This window comes from Herpailurus yagouaroundi, unplaced genomic scaffold (assembly GCF_014898765.1).
Source record: "Herpailurus yagouaroundi ecotype Mexico unplaced genomic scaffold, PumYag 208, whole genome shotgun sequence".
Lineage (NCBI taxonomy): Eukaryota > Metazoa > Chordata > Mammalia > Carnivora > Felidae > Herpailurus > Herpailurus yagouaroundi.
In genome coordinates, this window is record NW_024412439.1 from 8741177 (window position 1) to 8755936 (window position 14760).

At 47.0% G+C, this 14760-nt stretch overlaps 2 protein-coding genes across 3 annotated transcripts in view; one reads left to right on the forward strand and one right to left on the reverse strand.

Moving 5' to 3' along the window:
• Nucleotides 1–10441, reverse strand: part of CFAP52 (cilia and flagella associated protein 52) — a 43221-nt gene extending 32780 nt beyond the window's left edge. Inside the window, exons 1-3 of one of the 2 annotated variants that reach the window (XM_040453211.1) lie at nt 9943–10441; nt 1656–1855; nt 663–799 (exon numbers count right to left, since the gene is read on the reverse strand). In XM_040453211.1, the coding sequence (XP_040309145.1) occupies nt 663–799; nt 1656–1855; nt 9943–10369 (764 nt within the window). In that variant the 5' untranslated portion in view covers nt 10370–10441. Of the gene's footprint in view, nt 1–662; nt 800–1655; nt 1856–9263; nt 9389–9942 lie in introns of those variants that run through there. The other variant, XM_040453212.1, reaches the window with a different exon arrangement.
• Nucleotides 9995–14760, forward strand: part of STX8 (syntaxin 8) — a 259347-nt gene continuing 254581 nt past the window's right edge. Inside the window, exon 1 of the mRNA XM_040453213.1 lies at nt 9995–10102. Coding sequence (XP_040309147.1) covers nt 10086–10102 — 17 coding nt within the window. The 5' untranslated portion in view covers nt 9995–10085. The remainder of the gene's footprint in view (nt 10103–14760) is intronic.

Sequence of the window (14760 nt, forward strand, 5' to 3'; positions counted from 1 at the left end):
ACACACACACACACACACACACACACACACACACACACACACACACACAAAACAGACTCTTAAGTACTGACCACAGACTGATGGTTGCCAGAGGGGAGGTGGGTGGGGAGAAGGTAGAGATAGATAGAAGTCCACCTCAAAAGTCCATCTATCTCGATGACCACTGAGTAGTGCCTAGAATTGTTGAATCATTGTTTTGTGCACCTGAAACTAATATAACCTTGTTTATTATACTGGAAAAAAATTCTTTTAAGTTTATTTATTTACTTTGAGAGAGAGAGAGAGCAAGGGAGTCACAGAGAGGGAAGGAGAGAGGGAGAGAATCCCAAGCAGGCTCCACGCTGTCGTCACGGAGCCCGACTCGGGGGCTCAAACTCACGAACCATGAGATCATGACCTGAGCCGAAACCGGATTCTCAACTGAATGAGCCCCCCCCGGGGGCCCCCCCCCCCAGGCATCAGTGATTTTCTAAAGCTCCCCAGTGGGCTTCAGCATGCAGCTAAGGTCGAGAAGTGTTGCACTACCGTATTTTCCCCGTAGGCTTTTCATATGAGACACACACATGAATGTGGACAGGCCGACAGAGAACATCGGAGGGGAGAGGATGACATAACTAGAAATATGCCCGGTGAAAAATAAGTAAACGTATTGAGTTCATTACCTTCCGTCGTCTGGGCCTCCTAGTGATACCAAGTACAAATCATTTGGTGAAAAGGCCAGTGCTTCGATTTTGCCCTTGTGAAGTGACAGCCGGGCAATCAGCTCCCTTTTCTTATAATCCCACAGAATGATATCTGCCTGGGGGTGAGAAGACACTGTCAGATCGCAGACCGGCTTCAGAAGAGTCCCAGCACAGAGCTACCTCTCTTGGTGAAAAACAATCAGTAAGAGCACTTTTCTGGAGATTAGACTGCGTCTCACAAACATTAAGGGCAAGAGGGAGGAAACCATTTAAAATTAAGCAGAGGGGGCGCCTGGGTGGCTGAGTCGGTTGAGCGTCCGACTTTGGCTCAGGTCATGATCTCACTGTTCTGGGGTCGAGCCCCTCGTCAGGCTCTGTGCTCTGTGCTGACAACGTGGAGCCTGCTTGGGATTCTCTCTCTCCACCCCTCCCCTGCTCGCACACTTGCTCTCTCTCTCTCAAAATAAACAAACATTAAAAAAACATTTTAAAAAATTTATTAATTAAGCAAAGGGGCACTTGGGTGGCTCAGTTGGTTGAGCATCTGACTTCGGCTCAGGGCATGATCTCGTGGTTCATGAGTTCGAGCCCCGCATCAGGCTCTGTGCTGACAGCTGGAAGCCTGGAGCCTGCTTCAGATTCGGTTTCCCTCTCTCTCTGCCATTCCCCCACTCAAGCTCTGTCTGTCTCTCAAAATAAATAAGCATTAAAAATTTTTTTTAAATAAATAAATTAAGCAGGGACTTTTTGTTCCTGAGCATTATCAGTCCACTCTCTGCGGAGTCAGGTGTAAACACCAGGGTGCTTACTCTCAGCTGGAGGGAATAAAAATGAGCTCAAAGAGGAGGCCATGAGGAAGAAGAGGGGAAAACCAGGGACCATCGCAGAGCTGCCCTGAAGTTGGGGGGGGGGGGGTTCTAGGGAGTCACCTCCGTATCGATTTACAAGGAACTATTTTTTCAGTTCATTCACCTTGAAACCCATGAACGTGACTTGCCCGGAGGCAAGGTACAGCCCACTCTTGGAGATGGCCACACAGGAGACGTTGTTGCTGTGGCCGTGCAGGAAGTTCTGTTCCTGAGTATTTATTGCCTGGATCAGGACTGTGCAGCCCAGGGGGAAAATCAAATGTTCCTGGTCAGGATGGCATTTCAGACCAGTGGGCACGTGTCCTAGAAGAGAGAGATTAAAAATAGTAATGATTAAAGGAAGAAAGAAAGAAAAAACAAAGATGGTGATAATTAGGGGTGCCTGGCTGGCTCAGTGAGAACAGTGTGTGACTCTTGATCTCTCTGAATTCAAGCCCTGTGTTGGGTGTGGAGCTTACTTAAAAATAATAATAATAATTAAAAAAAATAGTAATAATTAGGTGCACAAGTAGCCTATATATGTATATACATATATATACAAACGTATATATACATACATACATATATATATATATATATATATTTTTTTTTTTTTTTTTTTGATACAGGGGTGCCCGGGTGGCTCAGTCACTTGAGAGTCCGACTTCGGCTCAGGTCATGATCTCACGGTTCGTGAGTTCAAGCCCCGCGTCGGGCTCTGTGCTAACAGCTCGGAGCCTGGAGCCTGCTTTGGATTCTGTGTCTCCCTCTCTCTCTGCCCTCCCCTGCTTGCGCTCTGTCTGTCTGCCTGTCTCTCTCTCTCAAAAATAAATAAACATTAAACAAATAAATAAAACAAAATTAAATACAGATTTTGAAATAAAAAAAATGTGAGTTCAACTAAAACAAGTGGGTTGGTGGGGGGGTAGTAATATATGTAATTTTATTCCACTGACAAGGTCGGTCTAGTATACCAGTTCTCAGACTTCAATGCATAAAATTGCCAGGGGATCTGGTTAAAATGCAGATTCTGATTTCAGGTCTGGAAGGGGAGCTGAGATTCTGAATTTCTTTTTTTTTTTTTAATTTTTTTTTTTTTTTAATGTTTATTTATTTCTGAGAGAGAGAGACAGAGTGCAAGCGGGGGAGGACAGAGAGAGGGAGACACAGAATCCGAAGCAGGCTCCAGGCTCTGAGCTGTCAGTACAGAGCCCGATGCGGGGCTCAAACCCACAAACCGCGAGATCATGACCTGAGCTGAAGTCAGACGCTGAACCCAGACGCTGAACCCACTGAGCCACCCGGGTGCTCCTCGAGGTTCTGAATTTCTGACAAGTTCTCAGGAGATGCTGATGGTGGTCCAGGAACCTCACTCTGGAGAGCAAGGCCAATTCTTGGAATCCCGAGAAACAGGAAATACCAACAGTCAGTCTGGGTGAGTGGGAAGCACAGTACGAACGTGAATTCACTGCCCCCACTGCCCCCAAGGTAAAGATAATTTGGTTCCGAGTCACCACCAGGCGCTTGCTCTAAGGAAGCCCAGACCTCTCACAGTGAGACCCCATCCTCCAGCTCTGTGGCAAGAACTATCACCCCAATTATAAACCTTTGCAATATGCTTTATTGTAAAAGAGAGGTCCTCCCTTATCACTCAAGTTTGGCCAGAATTTGGGGGGCTAGGCTTGATACTACTTTACAGTACAAACCGTAAAGTCAACTTGATTAGTTAAGAATCATTTTTAGTGCCATGGTATTAAATGTATAGATTAAGGAAAAATAATTTTTATAATAATATATTCAATCTCCTTTCTAAAAACAGGATATGTTTTTCTACGAAATCTCCTTTTAGGGCTTCCATTTTCGATTTTTCTCCATAAAGATCTCACACATTTCTTAGTACATTTATTCCAGGGTATTTTAAAACCATTCTATGGCTATCTCCTACTCCATCAAAAGAGTCATAAATATTTATTAATATCATGTTCTCATCTTTTAATGAATTCATCTTTTACATTTAACTCCCTCTAGAATTTATTTTGGTACAGAATGTGATTCCAGTCGCTAAATAGATCACAGATTTTTCTTTCTTTCTTTTTTTTTCTTTTGCTCAAATTGTCAAATGTATTTATTGACTAAATGATTTCTTTCGCTTTACTTGAGATTGTTCCTTTTTCCTGTCGTAAGTTCTCCAAAGCCTACGGTTTCTGTCTTTGGGGGTGATCTGTCTGATGAGGTTTTGGGGTGATGGTGGGGTTCGGAGCTGACAGCCAAGAAAGAATTCTTAAAGACGTCTTTGGGGCAAAAAAGATGATTTTGTTAAAGCACGGGGACAGGACCTGTGGCAGGAAGAGCTGCACTGGGGCTGTGAAGTATGACTGGTTATATACCATGGTGTTGGGGGAGGTAAAATCAAGAGGACGTTTCTTAAAGGGATTTCCACATGCGAAAAAGACTCACAGGGTACTGGAGGCCTAGCTATTGTCAGGCTAAGGTTGGTTTTCACCCTATCCTTAAGACAGTAGGGAGTTCCTGGACATTAGGCTATTGATAAGATTGCCCCTTTTTTCCCCCTAATTTTAAAAAAACATTTATTTATTTTTGAGAGACAGAGCGAGACAGAGCAGAGTGGGCGATGCATAGAGGGGGGGGGGAGGTACACAGAATCCAAAGCAGGCTGCAGGCTCTGAGCTGTCAGCACAGAGCCCAAGGCGGGGCTTGAACTCACTGACCGTGAGATCATGACCTGAGCTGAAGTTGGATGCTTAACTGACTGAGCCACCCAGGTGCCCCTAGATTGCCCTTTTCTTGCAGTTGTACTAAGATATTTGTAAACCGAAGGTGACTCTATCAGTTTAACCATTTGTTGTCTGTCTTCTCCTTTGTTCTTGGGCAGCCAGGAATGTCACACATCCTATCTGCGGGGGACACACATCCCACCTGGGGGGAGGGGGGGTGGGGCATGGGTATGCTAGTTTGTGCTTTGCCCTCAGCTTGTCCTATGCTCCCTCTTCATGTTCATATATACATTTTCAATTGCAGTTACCTAATAAGCAATCATTTGACTATCCATATGGAAAAAGCAAAATCAGATCCTACCTCACACCATCCACAAACAATACATTTCAGGTAGATCAAGGACCTGTGACAAACAAGACTTCATGTGTACACAAGTTGTAGGAGATGACTTCTTTTTTTTTTATTTTTAATTTTTTTAATTTTTTTTCAATGTTTATTTATTTTTGGGACACAGAGAGACAGAGCATGAACGGGGGAGGGGCAGAGAGAGAGGCAGACACAGAATAGGAAACAGGCTCCAGGCTCTGAGCCATCAGCCCAGAGCCTGACGCGGGGCTCGAACTCACGGACCACGAGATCGTGACCTGGCTGAAGTCGGACGCTTAACCGACTGCGCCACCCAGGCGCCCCAGGAGATGACTTCTTAAACGTGCCACAAAGAGAGCAAATCCTAACAGAGAAGGCCACCGTAGTCATCCAGTTATGTTAAGAACCTAAGACTTCTGGGGCGCTTGGGTGGCGCAGTCGGTTAAGCGTCCGACATCAGCCAGGTCACAATCTCGCGGTCCGTGAGTTCGAGTCCCGCGTCAGGCTCTGGGCTGATGGCTCAGAGCCTGGAGCCTGTTTCCGATTCTGTGTCTCCCTCTCTCTCTGCCCCTCCCCCGTTCATGCTCTGTCTCTCTCTGTCCCCCAAAAAATGAATAAACGTTGAAAAAAAAATTAAAAAAAAAAGAAGCTAAGACTTCTGATGACAAATGAGAAAATGAAAAGAAAAACCCAAACCAGGAGAAGATGTTTGCAATGTACGTAATAGATAAGGATTATATCCAGAACATACAAAGAGCTACCACAAACAAATAAGAAAGCACATCTGCTCCAATGGAAAAATGAGCAAAGGCTATGAACAGGCAATGTAGGAGGGAGGAAATTAAAAAAAAAAAAAAAAAAACAATAAACATGTGAAACTATAGTCATCAAAGTAATGAGCATTGCATCCCAAATGAGACACTGTTTCATTTCCATCATAACAGCTAAAATTAAAAAGGCCGATAATAGCAAGCATTAGCGGTGATGTGAACAAAAGGAAACGCTCATACAACTGCGTTGTGGGAAGGTACTTCGGTGGAATAGCTTTGGAAAACAACACAGCCACGTTCAGAATGGTTGAGTATGCACACACCCTAGGACCCAGGTGTTCCACTCTTTGGTACGTGACCTAGAGAAATACTTGCAATTGTGTCTAGAGGCCACTACAAAGGTGTTCACTGCAGCCTTGCAGCCTTGTAGTAGCAGAAAGTTGCAAATAAATTAAAAGACCATCTACGGGGAATAGATAACTAATGTTGGTGTATTTACACAAGGGAGTAGCGGAGTTAAATTAATCGACATGAGAAGATTGCATAAATGCTGGGTGGAAAAAAAAGCAGGCTTCAGAATTGTGCAGGATGAAACCATTTCTATAAAATATAAAAACTTGCACATTTACAGTATAAATTATTTATAGACAGCATATTTAATATTTTACACACACCGTAAGCTTTGAAAGCATGGCTGGGAAGGGTTCACATTAACTTCAGGGTAGTGGTTGTCTCTACAGAGGGAGAAAGGATAGGATAGTGTGATAGAAGAGAGGACTTAAAATGTGTACTTTTTTCTCAAAAATATTAACTCAAGGGGCGCCTGGGTGGCTCAGTCAGTTGAGCTTGACTCTTGATTTTGGCTCAGGTCACGATCTCACGGTTTGTTGGATTGAGCCCCACATCAGGCTCTGTGCTAACAGCACAGAGCCTGCTTGGGATTCTACCTCTGTCTCTCTGTCTCTCTCTCTCTCAAAATAAAGAAAAGACATAAACTCAAAAAAATTAACTCAAATAAGAAACAGTATCAAAACTTGCTAATCCTGTGTGCAATACTTGGTATTTATTATGGCATTCTAAATTTCTGTTGCACTATTTTATGATAAAAATAAAAGAGCCCTGGGGCGCCTGGGTGGCGCAGTCGGTTAAGCGTCCGACTTCAGCCAGGTCACGATCTCGCGGTCCGGGAGTTCGAGCCCCGCGTCGGGCTCTGGGCTGATGGCTCAGAGCCTGGAGCCTGTTTCCGATTCTGTGTCTCCCTCTCTCTCTGCCCCTCCCCCGTTCATGCTCTGTCTCTCTCTGTCCCAAAAATAAATAAACGTTGAAAAAAAAAATAAAATAAATAAAAGAGCCCTATAGTAACCCCTGCACAGGAGCACCTGAGTGGCTCCGTTGGTTAAGCTTCGGACTTCGGCTCAGGTCATGATCTCACAGTTCATGGGTTCGAGCCCTGCGTCAGGCTCTCTGCTAACAGCTCAGCGCCTGGAGCCCACTTTGGAGTCTGTTTCTCCCTCTCTCTCTGTCTCTCCCCCACTCAAACTCTGTGCTAAGGGAAAACGTACATGGCATAGTGCTAAGTGGAGTTAGGTAGGAAAAAAAAGTCTAAAATTATACAGTATGAGCCCCCGTTCATTTAAAAAAGGTTTAGGGGTGCCTGGGTGACTCAGTCAGTTAAACACTGACTTCAGCTCAGGTCATGATCTTGTGGTTCGTGAGTTCGAGCCCTGTGTTGGGCTGGGAGCCTAGAGACTGTTTTGGATTCTGTGTCTCCCTCTCTCTCTCTCTCTCTTCCCCTCTCCCCCTGCATCACTCTCAAAAATAAATAAACATTAAAAATTGTTTTTAAAAAGGGGCACCTGGGTGGCTCAGTTGGCTAAGCATCCCACTTCAGGTCAGGTCATGATCTTGCCGTTCGGGAGTTCAAGCCCTGCGTTGGGCTCTGTGCTGACAGCTCAGAGCCTGGAGCCTGCTTCCGATTCTCTGTCTCCCTTTCCCTCTGTGCCCCTCCCTCGCTGGTGCTCTGGCTCTCAAAAATGAATAAATGTAGAAGAATAAAAAATGAAAATGAAAAAAAAATTTCTTTAAGTTTATATGTAAATATATATTTGAAAGAACCACACCAAACCTTTAACAGCACTTTCTTTGCAAAATGTAACAATGGCTGATTTTTCTTTGGGCTTCGCTGTATTTTTCCAGTTTCCTAAACTCTTCTTCTTCTTCTTTTTTTTTTTTTAATTTTTTTTTCCAACATTTATTTATTTTTGGGACAGAGAGAGACAGAGCATGAATGGGGGAGGGGCAGAGAGAGAGGGAGACACAGAATCGGAAGCAGGCTCCAGGCTCTGAGCCAACAGCCCAGAGCCTGACGCGGGGCTCGAACTCACGGACCGCGAGATCGTGACCTGGCTGAAGTCAGACGCTTAACCGACTGCGCCACCCAGGCGCCCCTTAAACTCTTCTTCTTAAGTGTGGCTATGGATTTATCCCTGTATTCTCAGAACATAGCATACTATTTGGCATATAGTGGTTCTATAGAAATGTGTATTTGACTACAGGAAAGAATATAATATAAATTGTCACAAAACCAGCGAAGTAAAAATAATTCCATTAATTTGGGCCATTTTAAAAGGCCAAGATAACTAGTAATGGCCATGGAAGGCACTGGAATATAATGTACCATCTATTTACTCTTCTTTTATAACTTTTTTTTAGTGTTTAAAGTTTATTTTAGCTAAAGAGAGAGACAGAAGGAGAGAGAGAGAATCCCAAGCAGACCCAGCACCGGCATTGCAGAGCCGGGTACCGCGGCTTGAACTCACGAACCCGGAAATAAATCATGATGTGAGCCAATGTAGGAGGCTTAACTAACTGAGCCACCAGGTGGCCCCCATATATTTACTCTTAGAGCTCCACAAAACATCATGAATTCAGTTGCAGAGCGCTGTGTTCGAGGTTCTGCACTGACTCCCTACACTCACCAGCGGTCACTCACTTCCTTTACCAATGACCTTGCCACCAGCTCTAAAGATGGCCGATATCTCAGATGTGCTAAGAAGTGCCCACTCTCTGTAAAAGACTGTTAAACTAACACGAAGAGTCAAGCTCTAGGTTCCAGAATGTGCCTAAACCTTTAGCCATTGACAGTTCTGGTCTGCAATATTACAATTTTAAAACTTTCGGGCAGCACAACACACTTTAAAAAAAAAGTTTGCTTTTTCTAAATGCAACGCGCTTGTTTCCTTCCCTCACACACAAAAACAAAGAGCATTACCCCCCTTCATGTTCAAACTATCAGGCAGTCATAAATAAGGTGTGAGCAGAACCGCCAGGCCTCCAGGACAGAAGCATCTACCCGCCTCCGCAGCCTCCCCTGACACCCTCAGTGTTAGGGTCCTTCTCCGGGTTAGAGGACAAGATCATCCCCTAAAACGGATGCTCACTGCCACGTTCGGTCCCCAGCCCATTCTCATGGGCACATCAGCTGGGGTTCTGGTAGTTGTGCCCAGGGGCCGAACAGGACTCAGCCATCCCGCGGTTACCCAGGGGCAGGCAGCTGCGGGGGCTCGCGGGGTCACAGGGCCAGGGCAGAGCTGACCAGGGGGAGATGGGTTACGACCACCCTTACTCATGCTTCGGTCCCGTGAGCAGGCACTTGTCCCTCTTAGGTGCTGTGAAACCATCCCGGTCTTTGAGGTCTGTGGCGAGGATGTGATTCCCCAGGGCCTTGGGGGCGGGAGAGAATTTGGCTCTTGCCAGGGTCCCGCTGCCTTCCAGGTGCCACCCGGTGTCCCACGGTCCCTGTTTGCGCTACTTGTCCCCAGGGCTTGCAACCCCCCGCCCAGACACGTTCGAGGCCTCACCATTGAAGCCGATCGCGGCCTCAAGCTCCAGCTCGGCCACCTCGGCCACCTCGGCCTTGGGAGGAATTTGGTTCTCCATCCCCTGGACAGCAGGCGCTCCCTCTCCCTGCCTCGGGCCGCGCAGCGTCTCCTGGTCGGTATGGTAACGGACGCGCGCATGCGCGCCGGGCGCAGGCCCGCGCACGCTCCCGGCTGCTGAGCCCTGAGCTCCCGCTGCGGAAGCAGAGAGGGCTCCTTTTCCTCCCAATTTCCCTGAAAATTTAGGGGCACTGGCTGCACGTTTCCCCCTACGGACTCTTTTCGTAACCGCATAACCAATCACCGAGTGTCATTTAGGGAAGGGTGCTATAAGACAATCTATAATTGGCATTCTTTGGGTCCTTTGTTTGAAGCAGGATTAACAATTTTTTTTTTTAAGTTTTAGTGAGGTATAACTTTACGTATAAAACTCACTCTGAGGTTTAGTTAATGTACACAGCTGTGCAACTATGCCCACAGTCCAGTTTTTGTGTGTTTTTTGTTTGAAGCGGGTTGCAACTTCAGGTAACTGCCGGAGGGCTTGAGATGCTTCCACCTTCCCGGGAAAATGCTTCGATTTTTGTCCAAAAGTTTTATTTTAATTGCGCCGGGCTGTTCGCGCCGACCTAAGGGTTGCTGGGGGGGGGGGTGGCTTCCCTACCTTGGAGGCCGCAGCGCACACGCACCGGGTGAAACGGCAGGTTCCGGTCGCGCCCGGGCCGAACCGCGGGGTGTGAGCCGCGCGGGCCGCCGTAGTCAGCTGCCGCGAGCAGGAAGTGTCCGAAGGCGGGCGGAGACAGCGCGATGGCCCCGGACCCCTGGTGAGCCCGGGGTGAGGGCGGCCGCGCGGAGGGGTTCGCGAGGGAGGCCGGGATTCCGGGGAGCCGGCGGTCGCCAGGCTCTGGGGCCGGGGAACGTTCGGGAAGAGGGGAGGGGCAGCGGGGCCCCTTCCCCAGCCGAGGGAGACCCTGCCGTGTCCCGCCACCCTCGGTGTTCGCAGGGGCGGCCCCGGGTGGGGGGAGGGACCCCGGGGAGTTGCGGGCTTGTGCCGAACCCCGGAACATGCCTTCAGCCCTTCTCGGCTGCATCTGGGGAGATTTCCCGCCCGTCCTGGCTGTGGAGGTGGCTGGTGCTGGCTTCCCTGGACTCTCGGGAAAGTGAAGTCCTGGGGCGCCTGGATGGCGCAGTCGGTTAAGCGTCCGACTTCAGCCAGGTCACGATCTCGCGGTCTGGGAGTTCGAGCCCCGCGTCAGGCTCTGGGCTGATGGCTCGGAGCCTGGAGCCTGTTTCCGATTCTGTGTCTCCCTCTCTCTCTGCCCCTCCCCCGTTCATGCTCTGTCTCTCTCTGTCCCCAAAATAAACGTTGAAAGTGAAGTCCAAGTAACCTTTTCGTGCAATGCCGGTCCATCTGGTGACCCCCACCCCCGGCCCCTTACTTCACAGGCGGAGAAGCCAAGGTTCAGAATGCATGGTCACCCGCCAGTTAAGTCACCAGCTGGCTCTAGGACTTAGGTCTTGTGGGCCCTTCAAAAAAACTTACCGGAATCAGGGAGGGAAATTACGCATTTGTTTATAGGGCATTTAACCCTTACCTGAGTCAGCGTCACGAAGGCTGTTTTCCTCTGCTGCAACTTCTGCAGCAGAACAAGAGCTGGTAAGGGTCATTCCCTCCACAATTAAGTCCCAAGGACTGAATGACGACAGACACAAGTACTGACCCCAAGGAACATATTGCTATGGCATATCGGACTTGACTTTTTTTGTTTCATAATGAAAAGCGTGTCATATAGCTCTGTAAAGTTCTTGTTGGACTTTATGTTTTAGGTTAATATTTCTGGTAGAATTTATAATTGGTGAAGTTGTAGGCAGGATGGCTACCAGGAGAATGGTGTGCAAGATCAAAGTTGGCACGCTCTGGGATCTGGGTGACCTGGCCAATGGCTTACTTGATTTAACGCTAATTTTTTCCCACCAAGTTTTAACAATTGTATACACCCTGATAGAAAATTTCGGAAGTACTGAATATTTGCAGAGGGGAGAAACATCTTCAACTTTGTCATTTGGAATGATAGCCAGCCATTATTGATTTTTAAAATGAATACATTAGTTTATATAATATGCGTGTGTATGTACATATAATGATACATATACAAGCGTCCGTGGCTTTTTGAAACTTCACCTTATGCCACTTTGCTTTTAGGAAAGACCTACCTTAGTTCCTGTTTTCTCTAACCAAAAGAAATCTGAAGGGGGTTTTTGCTTTTATGAAAAAAATGCGGAAAGCGAAAATAGCATTCAGCGTTTATTTTGCAGCAAGCTGTCTTAGGGGCATTGTGCACCCTAACCAGCAGAGTGACCCCCCCCCCCCCCCACCTCCTCCCCGGGGAGCTATACTCAGCATGACAGCATCAGACTACGATAGCTTTGAGCTGTGTCTGTGAAAACCTGTGCGCTTTTTTTGGTTTATTTTGTGCACCTGTTAGCAAGATGTGCCTTAAGGTATCAGAAAAAACCAAGAGAGGTCATTTTTGGGGGTCTGAGAAAGCTCAAAAATTTTTCTGTATGAATTAGTGGTCATTGCCCTTTTGCTTTATACCCCATTTTGCCTTATGAAAGGTTTCATTGGAAGACTACTTTTGGATAGTGAGGGAAACCTGCATGTTTGACAAAGCAGGGAACGTTTCCCTGTGTCATTAAGTATTTACTAAAAACAGGATTTTTTTTAATGGTACATAATAGTGCATCATATGAATAACCATAATTAATTTCCCTCTTTTGTACCTCTTTGTAATATTAGAGTTTGTTTTGTTTAACTGTTGCAGAGACAGCCCCTTTGTTCCATCTCTTACTTCCTCGGCTCACTTCCTGGAAGTGAACTGTTGGGTTCAAGGATATGAACATTTTTAAGGCCCTTGATAACGTTTTGCTCAGTTGCCCTCCACTCCCTGGAAGCTGACCCCCTCACTTTACACATAAGGTAGGAAATAGAGCTCAGAGGTGATAATCCATTTAGATTGATGGAAGCTGTCCTTGGGCCCCAAGCCCCTTCCCCAGTTCATGCTGAAAACGCATTTATGATTTTTCCCGTTGCTCTCGGGTAGTTTGATTCCGTGGCTTTCTCATTTGTCCGTTGACTGTGAAACAGGTGGAAACTCTGCTGTGCTGGTAGCTTAGCTCCGTTGCAAAGTGGGTTGCTGGTCAGGAGGGTAGGAGGGAGTATGGAACGGGACTTTGAAAACCTTATAAAAACAGACTTGGCTACATACAGCCTTCTGTTCGTGCTGTTGACAATCGTACATCAACGATGCTTTACTCCTGAATGGTATTCGGCTGGTCAGTCATGGCATAGAGCCGTGACCGCTTGACCGGCGTATCAAAGCAAGCAGTAAGCTCGTTTTTTAATAGAAGGATGACTGTCTCTGAACAGGTTCTTTGCTAAAGCTAATTAGCTTTCCTGCCAGGGCAACATGTGTGTTGGTGATGCACCCTTCCTGGAAGAGTTAGAGTTAAACAGACCTTAACGGTTTTGTATTCTGGTTGGTCTTTTCTTTTTTCTATTTGGTCTATTCTCAAAAATGTTGTGGAAGGTAAAAGAATATACAGAAAGGGATAGTCTAACGACCCCCTTTGTACTCCTCACCCAGGTCCTATAATTACCAGCCTTCTGCCATACTTGTATCATTTCTGCCTTCCACATCATTTTTCCCCAGGTTTTTGTTTTTTTTTAAGTAAACCTTACGTGTGTATGAATTTAACTGTGCATTCAGTGTTTTTGTGGTAGAACAGGGGACTTCCTGCGTGTTCCCCTTTTCAGGTCTTCGGTCTCTGCTGTGGCATCACCATCCTCTGTGTCCCTTGGGCCTGAAAACTCCAGTCATCCACTTTTTCTTGCCCTCCTCCTATCTGATTATTGAATATTTGGTTTTTCTTTCAAATGCCTCTGGCATCTGTTTAAAACTTTTTTTTTTTTGGTAACATTTATTTAATTTTTTGAGAGAGACAGAGAGAGTGAGTGTGAGTAGGGAAGGGGCAGAGAGAGAGAGAGAGAGAGAGAGAGAGAGAGACAGGATCCGAAGCAGGCTCCAGGCTCCCAGCTGTCAGCACAGAGCCCGACGCGGGGCTCCTACTCACCAACTGCGAGATCATGACCTGAGCCGAAGTCGGACGCTTAACCGACGGAGCCCCCCCTGGCGCCCCTGGCAGTTCTTTCATGCTGTCTGTTTCTGCCTTGGCCCCCCCCATGTTTTTAGTTGTGTGCCTTGCAGACAGGAGATACTGGTGACCAGTTATGGAATGGGAGTCTTCTGGTCTCCTGCCACTCCTCTCTCGTTCCCAGCCATTTATGTAAATGAGTGCAGGTTAGTTTTCCTAAAGTAGTACTTTATTTATTTATTTAAATGTTTATTTATTTTGAGAGAGAGAGTGTGTGTGCACAAGTGGGGTAGGGGCAGAGAGAGAGGGAGAGCCAAGAATCCCAGCAGGTTCTGTGCCATTAGTGCAGAGCTCGACACGGGGCTGGACTCATGAGCCACGACATCATGGCCTGAGCTGAAATCAAGAGTCAGAGGCCCTGCTGACTAAGCCACCCAGGTGCCCCTCAACTACTACGTTAGGTACTCGTGTGTTTGATACTGTGATGAGGTTGCCCATGACCTCTTTGCCTGTGGTTCTCAAACTTTGCTCCAGGTAGGAACACCAGGGGGAGTTTTGACAACTCCTTGTGTTCAGGTCAAACCCCATTCCCAGGGCGCCTGAGTGGCTCAGTCAGTTAAGCGTCCAACTTCGGCTCAGGTCACCATCTCGTGGTTTGTGAGTTCGAGCCCCGCGTCGGCCTCTATGCTGACGGCTTGGAGCCTGGAGCTTGCTTTAGATTCTGTGTCCCCCTCTGTCTCTGTCCCTCCTCTGCTCACAATATGTCTGTCTCTGTCTCAAAAATAAACATTAAAAAAAAAATAATAAAACCATTCCCGTTTAAGCAGGATGCTTGGGTTTGGGAGCCAGGAATCGGTTGTGTTGTTGTTTCAAGATTCCCTGGTGATCCCAGCATGTAGCAGAGTTTCAGAACTAGCACTCTCCAAGGCTAATGTGGGAACGTAAAGATTGGGAGCAAAACATCTGGGATTTTGGCCTTCTGCATTTCCTAGAACCTCTTCAGGGGCTCAGTCGGTATGCCAGAGTATCCCCTACAGCTCCAACGTCCTCTTTTTTCAAAAGCCTCCCCTGATAATTCTGGTGTTCAAGGCTCCACAGAAACTAGCTCCCACGCATCTGTCCCCTTTTATACCTTACCCTCTTACCCAGGGCTGCTCAGCCGTATGTGCCCCTCCCTCCTGCTTCAACCTCGCTGTTCAGCCCAGGGTGTCACCTCCTGGCCCAGCCCTGTCCAGTCCGAGTGCCTCGGCCGACACTACTTTCTCTCCCTCCCAAACTCCAGGAGTACTTACCATTTAGGCTCTGTGGTTGTTAGGCAGTGTATCAT